Source organism: Oncorhynchus gorbuscha, linkage group LG22 (genome assembly GCF_021184085.1).
Source record: "Oncorhynchus gorbuscha isolate QuinsamMale2020 ecotype Even-year linkage group LG22, OgorEven_v1.0, whole genome shotgun sequence".
Classification (NCBI taxonomy): Eukaryota; Metazoa; Chordata; class Actinopteri; order Salmoniformes; family Salmonidae; genus Oncorhynchus; species Oncorhynchus gorbuscha.
The window spans coordinates 27,685,731-27,695,166 of NC_060194.1; the positions used below are offsets into that span (position 1 = coordinate 27,685,731).

General features: G+C 43.0%; 1 protein-coding gene across 3 annotated transcripts in view; it reads right to left on the reverse strand.

Moving 5' to 3' along the window:
• The window catches only part of LOC124009787 (myosin light chain kinase 2, skeletal/cardiac muscle-like), a 41,816-nt gene extending 38,045 nt beyond the window's left edge, over positions 1-3,771 (reverse strand). The window contains exon 1 of one of the 3 annotated variants that reach the window (XM_046321950.1): positions 3,382-3,771. In XM_046321950.1, the coding sequence (XP_046177906.1) occupies positions 3,382-3,519 (138 nt within the window). In that variant the 5' untranslated portion in view covers positions 3,520-3,771. The remainder of the gene's footprint in view (positions 1-3,381) is intronic. The other 2 variants (XM_046321953.1, XM_046321951.1) reach the window with 2 other exon arrangements.
• Between the last annotated feature and the right edge of the window lie 5,665 nt (positions 3,772-9,436).

The window sequence follows — 9,436 nt, forward strand, 5'->3', positions numbered from 1 at the left end:
AAGGAGACTCATTTCTGATTGGCCCAAGGACATCGATATGGTTTTGATGAGTCAGAGCAGTCCTCATTAATGATGGAATAGAAGTTAGGGTACGCCAAATGTGTTAATATTGCTAGATCATATGGGGAAAAACTCAGTTTGGCTGACAAACACAAAAACGATCAAAAAAGGGTACAGAACGCAATGAATGAAATAGTACTCACTGGCATGTTTAGAAGATAGTGGCCAGTCTGAAATGTAAGGCATCTACCATAGAGGACCCCATACTGGCTGCGTTTACACAGGAAGCCCAATTCTCATCTTCTTTACACTAATTGGTCTTTTGACCAATCCAGTCAGATCTTTTCACCTCAGATCTTTTTCAGAGCCTATCTGATTGACCAATTAGTGAAATAAAGATCAGAATACGTCTGCCTGTGTAAACGCAGACACTGTTCATTTGTAACAAGCGAGTCAAGACTGGATGTTCTGAGTTCCATATTGGAAGCTTAGCCACATGTATTAATAGTGGTGCAGATCTTCCAGATACCACGCCAGAGAGGGGAACAGGAGAAGGTGATAGATCTCCATCTTGTCTTTGAAGCTTTACTGATTGGCTGCGTCATTGATCAACTTCAACTAAATCAGCGCCAAGATTAAGAATGATTAATCGGTGGATGCAGTTATTTGAAAACAATTCACTTTCACCTGTGTGCGATTATGGAGCCTCAATGCTATCTAAGTTTAGAGTCTGAACTATTTATGATACCATAGGACACAGACTGATAATGAGATACCATTCTGGGGTAACGATAGGCTACACTAAATCTATTGTCATTGCTTTTCTTCAGTTACGTAAAAAAAAATGCTTTGAGGGAGGCCATCTACTCCTTTGTTGTTACAGAAACACAGTGAGACACTGTCAAAAACAGCTGGTGCACAACAGTACAGACCAATGAGATGTAGTACACAGTTACAAAAAAACAGATGCTGCAATGCCGTAACATGAACGGAGCCCTCCCACCTGGCACACACGGGTTGAATCAATGTTGTTTCCACGTCATTTCAATCAAATGTTTTTAGCAATGAAAAACTATTCAACTGGTGATAACTATGGAATCAAGTATCATAACTTCTGTAGTAGCCAACATACTTGTACTTCTTCCTTACCAACATACTCCTACATTAAAGGCCTATTGTACAGTGAGGTGGCTTAAAATCCATTCACTGCTGGGCTTCTCAGCTCACATTACTCTTCAACACTACTACCACACATTCAATCAACCCCATCCAATGTGTTGAGCTCAGTAATTGAATGTGACATTTAGCTGAGGCACAAAATGTTCCAGTAGATGATACACCCAGCCAGCAGAGCTGTGGTGGTTACCAGCGGTATCAGAGATGTGATTAGGACAACAGAGAGAAGCAGAGAGATTGATCTGGGCGTATAGGCCAATTTCAAGTAAAGATAGGAATGTCTACCCTGGTCATTTCAGGGCAATGATAACTGTACTGTACGTGAGGAGAACAAGGACGTGTACTTGGAGATCACCCAATTTGCATCAGTGGGAGAGAAAGGAAGCTGTGCTCTGAGGGGTAACTATGATTAAAGTTTGTATTTTAATATAGCATCAGGTGTTGTGATACAGTGCAGACAGAGGCGTGGGATCTCCTGTGACAGCGGGGAATGGGTTTCCTCTTTAATCACCCTATCATAATCACAATACACAATACCCCATTCCCCACTGCCACAGGAGATCCCACGCCTCTGTCTGCACTGTATCACAACACCTGATGCAATAATAAAATACAAACTCTAATCCTAGTTCCCCCTCAGAGCACAGCTTCCTGTTCCCCTCCACTGATGCAAATTGGGTGATCTCAAGGGCTTCATGCCCACGCAACTGCCATCTGACAGGCACCACTCTAAGTATATGGCCGCGGGTGATGATGGACAACAGGTATATTCCTGCTCAGCTGCTTTAACTAACCCATATGACATTGAGCACTACAAAATGTACTTTCTTTCTTTCTCTCCCCCCCCCCCACACACACACACTGCTGATTTGTGACCTTGTGTTCACCATGGTAACAACTGTGAGGAGATGAGGATACAAACAAGGATACAACAAGTGTCTCATTACGTCAATAAACAGAAGGGATGGCTGTATAAACAGGTATCTTGTGGGTATGACAGAACTATGTCAGCAGGCATCTTAGTTCTATCACACAGTAGTCTTGAAATTTCTTTTTTTTTCATGTTCCTAATGATGCTACTAGTAGTTCATCTCTGTGACCAATAAAATGTCATTTGATTTGATATTAAACGTGATGCCAGGTGCTAACAACCACTAGAAAACTGTTCTGTACTACTCCAGCTGCCTTGAAAGAAAGAGACAGAGATATAACTGTAGGCTTCTATCTTTTCAATGGTCTTTTTCTCTTCCAAATCACCCATTTACCATTATGTTTATGTCCATAATGTCAAAGACATAACTCTTATACTCTCCAACCAGTTGAGGGGCTATCCTCCATATACTTCAGTTGCATCTTGCATAGCTGGGACATCACAGATCATGTTCCGTTACATCATTCCATCATGGGTCCATATCAACTTGAAGCTCTTACCATTCCGGGCTAAATGAATGGAATTATGTTTTCTATGTTTCCTCAGTGTGTAGGCCTACATGATACAAAAAAAACATGCTTGTCTTGTCCCCTTAAATATTTTTAATACACTTAAGTTAGTGTTGAAAGTGAGAAATGCTGGGGCATCTACAACCGTCACGGAATTGCTGGAAAGTTTTTCAGTGGAAATATAAGCTGGTGAAACAACATGTGGTCATATTACGTGTAAAGTGTGAGGTTCCAATGCCTAAGGCCTTCTCATATCTTACTACGGTGCTGACAGGTACTGATGGGCTGTGTTCTACTTCAGACTTGTATGCAATGGAACATCATATCTGTGCCAGAACTGTGGGGGGTTTCATACTGTTTTAAAGCTACAGTAACAGCATGCCCTGCTCAAATGAACAAACTGAAATAGTGTAAAAGCAACATTCCAAAGCCATGCCTTTCTAGCTAAAGTCCTAAATATGTAGGATTTTAATTTGACCGGTGATTGTACAATACTGTTAATAAAACCGTGTGTTAGTGCGGATTTTCAGTGAATTTATATAAATCACAAAGCTCATCTGCATTTCCCGCGGCGCAGGAAAATTCTCACTAACAATAGTGTTATCAAATTAAGATCCTGCATCTGTAGGTCACATGACCCAGGTGCTGCATGCTTTCCAGTGCTTTGTGAGATAGCAACGAGTAGCATTTTCACAACAACCACTGTCATAAAGCAGACTCCACACTTTTCTTATTTACAAGACATCAAAAAGCCTTCTTCTCTACCTGCACATTAGAGGGAATGGATTCTTTAGCCGTCCTCCTGTAGCAGAGTAAATCCCAGAGCCTGTGCCAGAGGTATGAAGCCATCAGACACATACTGCTCACTAGCCAAATGTCCCTGCCGTTGAAGAATCTCTCCATGTCTGCACTCCTCTACTTCCACCTGCTTTTACCCTTTCCTTTCTTCACTTTCTTTTTTCCAGTCTACGCTCTGTCTTTAATCTCAGTGACCAACGGGAGCCTCTCTAAGAGAGAGAATTCAGAGGCTTCAGAGAGGAAGGTTAAGAGAGATGGCAGCAGTACACTGATTAGGAGAGAGCGAGAGAGGGTTAGCAACGCCCAAACATTACTACACCGTTACCTCTTATCCACCGCTCCAAACTCTGTCAACCCCCACCCTTCAGCTCCATGTTGCCCAAAGGACAGGAGGGTTTGACCCACTGACAGAAGAGTGACAGGTGACAGCAAAGGGTGTCTAAGAGACACACCTGCTGAGAGGTCGTTCTCTCTCTCTCCATTGCTCTCTCTCCTTCTCTCGACACCCCGCCTCTCTCTCTTTCTCTCGACACCCCGCCTCTCTCTCTTTCTCTCGACACCCCGCCTCTCTTTCTCTCGACACCCCGCCTCTCTCTCTTTCTCTCGACACCCCGCCTCTCTCTCTTTCTCTCGACACCCCGCCTCTCTCTCTTTCTCTCGACACCCCGCCTCTCTCTCTTCTCTCGACACCCCGCCTCTCTCTCTTTCTCTCGACACCCCGCCTCTCTCTCTTTCTCTCGACACCCCGCCTCTCTTTCTCTCGACACCCCGCCTCTCTCTCCTTCTCCCTCACTCTCTCTCTTTCTCTCGACACCCCGCCTCTCTCTCTTTCTCTCGACACCCCGCCTCTCTCTCTTTCTCTCGACACCCCGCCTCTCTCTCTTTCTCTCGACACCCCGCCTCTTCTCTCTTTCTCTCGACACCCCGCCTCTCTTTCTCTCGACACCCCGCTCTCTCTCTTTCTCTCGACACCCCGCCTCTCTCTCTTTCTCTCGACACCCCGCCTCTCTCTCCTTCTCTCGACACCCCGCCTCTCTCTCTTTCTCTCGACACCCCTCTCTCTCTTTCTCTCGACACTCTCTCTTTCTCTCGACACCCCGCCTCTCTCTCTTTCTCTCGACACCCCGCCCTCTCTTTCTCTCGACACCCCGCCTCTCTCTCCTTCTCCCTCACTCTCTCTCTTTCTCTCGACACCCCGCCTCTCTCTCTTTCTCTCGACACCCCGCCTCTCTCTCTTTCTCTCAACACCCCGCCTCTCTCTCTTTCTCTCGACACCCCGCCTCTCTCTCTTTCTCTCGACACCCCGCCTCTCTCTCTTTCTCTCGACACCCCGCCTCTCTCTCTTTCTCTCGACACCCCGCCTCTCTCTCTTTCTCTCGACACCCCGCCTCTCTCTCCTTCTCCCTCACTCTCTCTCTGCCTTTCACCATCGTATACTTTCTGATCAGACAGTCAGCTCTCTTTGGCATGTGTGTACAAATGGCCTGTTTGGGTGCTAAGTATGTCAGCAGACATGAGAATGATCTTGGTTTGCAAGGGTAGAAATCACTGGTTGCCATAGTAGAGGTGATGATAATAGCACAAGGGAATGATTCATAGATAAAAACAACATGTTAACAAATGTCAGAGTAACTCGTAAAACTAACAAGAGCTGAGGCAAAACATGACATGCAAGTAAGCAAATCTGAGATTATTGGGGTTCTGTAGCTTGCTTGCAAATTTGGAGACTTGCGTCCGGATGTAAATAGCTAGCGCTATTGGATAACCTGTTGTAAATGTCGCACTGCAATTCACGTGTTTTGATTGGACCATGACCTTTACACTTCAATGAACGATTATCAGTTATTAGTTGGGCTGTATTCACGTACTTCAACATCATTAGATTTGCTTTCACCAATGGCGGAGAATTTATAATGTACACTAAATAGCATATCATTATAAAATTCCCTGTATATAAATTATTATTATATAAATTATTATTATTTCCCCCCTGTGGTGTCTGTTAATGTCAGGCAGCTGTATTTAAAATAAAAAATCTCTCTATAAAGTGATTGCCTCAAAACACACTCACATATGATCAGCAAAGCAGAGCTGCTCAACAATGACACATTTTGGCTGTGAAAGGACATGGAGGCTTGCACCACATCAGCTGGCTAACGCTGCCAGCCAGACACTGGGGGTAGCATGGTAGCAGAGATACCAAAACAACCGTGGCAATGTGTGGCATGTTTGGAAAAGACCCTGGATTCCCTTGCATTCGCCACAGGCCAAAAGAGTTCACTGGTCTGGTGAATAGCAGCCTACCCCAATCAACTGCACTTGGACACTGTGTTAATAAACCTCCAAATGATCTTAAAATACTCCTTCCGTGGCTTCCAACTGCTCTTAAATGCATGCTCTTCAACCGATTGCCGCCCGCCTAGCATCACTACTCTGGACGGTTCTGACTTAGAATATGTGGACAAGTACAAATACCTAGTGGGTCAAAAAAGTATTTAGTCAGCCACTAATTGTGCAAGTTCTCCCACTTACAACGATGAGAGAGGCCTGTAATTTTCATCATAGGTACACTTCAACTATGACAGACAAAAAGAGAAGAACAAAATCCAGAAAATCAAATTGTATAATTTTTTATGAATTTATTTGCAAATTATGGCCTCCTTTACTCATGATGCCAAACATACCCTCGTAAAACTGACCATCCTACCAATCCTTGACTTTGGCAATGTCATTTAAAAAGTAGCCTCCAACACTCAACTCTGCTAATTGGATGCAGTCTAACACAGTGCCATCCGTTTTGGCACCAAAGCCCCATATACTACCCACCACTGTGACCTGTATGCTCTCATTGGCTGGCCCTCGCTACAAATTCGTCGCCAAACCCACTGGCTCCAGGTCATCTATTAGTCTTTGCTAGGTAAAGCCCCACCTTATCTCAGCTCACTGGCCACCATAGTAACACCCACCCGTAGCATGCACTCCAGCAGGTATATTTCACTGGTCATCCACAAAGCCAACACCTCCTTTGGCTGTCTTTCCTTCCAGTTCTCTGCTGCCAATGACTGGAACGAATTGCAAAAATCACTGAAGCTGGAGACTTATATTTCCCTCACTAACTTGAAGCATCAGCTGTCAGAGCAGCTTACCGATCACTGTACCTGTACACAGCCCATCTGAAAATAGCACACCCAACTACCTCATCCCCATATTGTTATTTTTTTGTTGTTGCTCTTTTGCACCACAGTATAAAAACGTGCACATAATCTGCACATCTATCACTCCAGTGTTAATGGTAAATTGTAATTATTTTGCCACTATGGCCTATTTATTGCCTTACCTTCCTAATCTTACTACATTTGCACACACTGTACATAGATTTTTATATTGTGTTATTGACTGTGTGTTTGCTTATCCCATGTGTAACTCTGTGTTGTTGTTTTTTGTCGCACTACGTTGCTTTATCTTGGCCAGGTCGCAGTTATAAATGAGAACTTGTTCTCAACTGGTCTACCTGGTTAAATAAAGGTGAAACAAAAAATGTAATAAAAACTCATTCAAGTTTTTGCTGTCTCTGGTGAAATTGAGGAACTGCTCTAAAATGCGTTTATACTATAAGATTGTGAACCATAGCACTGGTCTTTGACTACTTATAGAATGCAGTATAGTGCACAAATTAATTCTATGTAACAGGTATATTATTCTATTTTGGGATACTGCATAATGGCTTCTTATCAAGCCCGAACTAAACCGTACAACAGCGTATGGAGTCAAACTATTGGCTCCTTTTTCAAAGTGGAGAGAGATGCCACCCTGTGGCTAAAACGCTGACTGCATCTTGGTTCTGTTCTTTTTGGGGGGTTGTGTTAAAGCCCCTTCTTGGTGACACAGTAGATTGCAGCATGCTGCAGTGAAGGGACTATGACACTAGATGGTACCAATCAACCATAAACTTCATAGGCGTGACAAAAGAAAAGGACGCATTAAATCTGCTATATACATGGTGTCCTGACGTTGGTCTGGGGGTAGGTTTATGACAGTCATAAATACCTCTTCCCCCCTTTTTCCACTCTCTATCCTACTGATGTTACATTTACAAACCATTTGGTTAACATAGAGATTCTGGGAACATCAGAAGGTGGGGGAAATTAACTATATTCTGGTAATCCGACAAATTTAACATATGCGGTGGTACTTAAAGAATATGATGTCATTTCGGTTGTCATCTGAAACATTCTCATCAATGATAAGATGACATAAACTCTACAGTGGAAAGTCTACACATCGGAGTTATCGGATTCACATGGAATTGTTGTTCAAATTAAATGTTTGAATATGAAATTATTCGTGATGGGATGAAATGTGATTTTAGCTTTTAAAATGTGAGATTTGGGTTTTCATAAGGTTAGGGCTATGCTCAATCAGTGGCCAGCCCCTGTGAACGGACATGGGCTATAAAACTTTTCAAACACGCCCTCCTTTCCCTTCCTATATAAAGCCTTGACGACAATGTAACCTCCTGTTCCGAGGATGTGAGGACGACGGTCCGATGTCAGAATGGTTCAGATAATAACTACAGATCGAAGCCAACATCAGCGTGAGCTTTGGTTGCGAATGGTATGAACGTTGAACTCTTATTACTACAGAAGTGATACCTCCTAGCCGTTGAGTTAGCAACAGCAGTTGCAAACGCAGGTTAGGAAGGAACAGACATAGTATCCCATCTACCACACATGTTACTACAACGTATTCAATTTACCAGCAGAGACATTCTTCAAAGGACAAAGGACTTGGTTGGGCAACACGGCCTTCCATCTACCACCAACCTACCGAAGCGCAGATCAGAGTAAATATTTATTCCATTTTCCTCTTCCAAATGGGCGGTAATTTAGAATGCATAAGATTCTGTATTTACGATAGCACAGCTTCGCCCTTTGTTCCTCAGTATTCCCGCTCTTTCACTCAAACTCAGCCCTTTTCTTTCGTGTAACCAGCTGTCATATCTGTTCTGCCCGCTAGGGACGTTTTCCTTTATGACGTCATTTGTAATCAAGTTATGATTTAATTATGTGTATGTGTAATTCTGTGTGATTAGTTAGGTATTTAGTAAATAAATAATTAAACATAATTTTGTATTGCTGATTCAACTTTTTAGCCAGGGTTCGTGCAGATAACCAAGAATTTACAACTTTCAGATGAGACTGAATTAAGATGACGATTAATATTGACTGCTATTGATGTAAAATATTACTAGGTCTTTAAGAGGTTATTCGGAAGATAACAGCTCTACAAATATTATTTTGTGGTGCCCCGACTCTCTAGTTAATAACATTTACATGATTAGCTCAATCAGGTAATATTAATTACGGAGAAATTATTTTATAGAATAGCATGTCATATCACTTAATCCGGCATAGCCAAAGACACGGCAACAGAGTGTAAAGAATATTAGGAACACCTGCTCTTTCCATATCATACCACCAGGTTAACCAGGTTAATCCAGGTGACAACTATGAACCCTTATTGATGTCACTTGTTAAATCCACTTCAAATCTGTGTAGATGAAGGGGAGGAGACAGAGTAAAAGAAGGATTTTACAATTGAGACATGGATTGTGTATGTGTGGTGAATGGGCAAGACAAAAGATTGAAGTGCCTTTGAACAGGGTATGGTAGTAGGTGCAGGGCACACCGGTTTGAGTGTCAAGAACTGCAACACTGCTGGTTTTTCATGCTCAACAGTTTCCCATGTGTTTCAATAATGGTCCACCGCCCAAAGGAAATCCAGCCAACTTGATATAGTTGTGGGAAGCATTGGAGTCAACCTGTGGGATGCTTTCGAAACCTTGTAGAATCCATGCCCCAACTAATTGAGGCTGCTCTGAAAGCAAAAGGGGTGCAACTCAATATTAGGAAAGTGGTCCTCATGTTTTCTATAGTCAGTGTATAATATGCCTACCAAAGGAGGTTGGGGACACCTTAATTGGTGGGGATGGGCTCCTGGTAATGCCTGGACCAGAATCAGT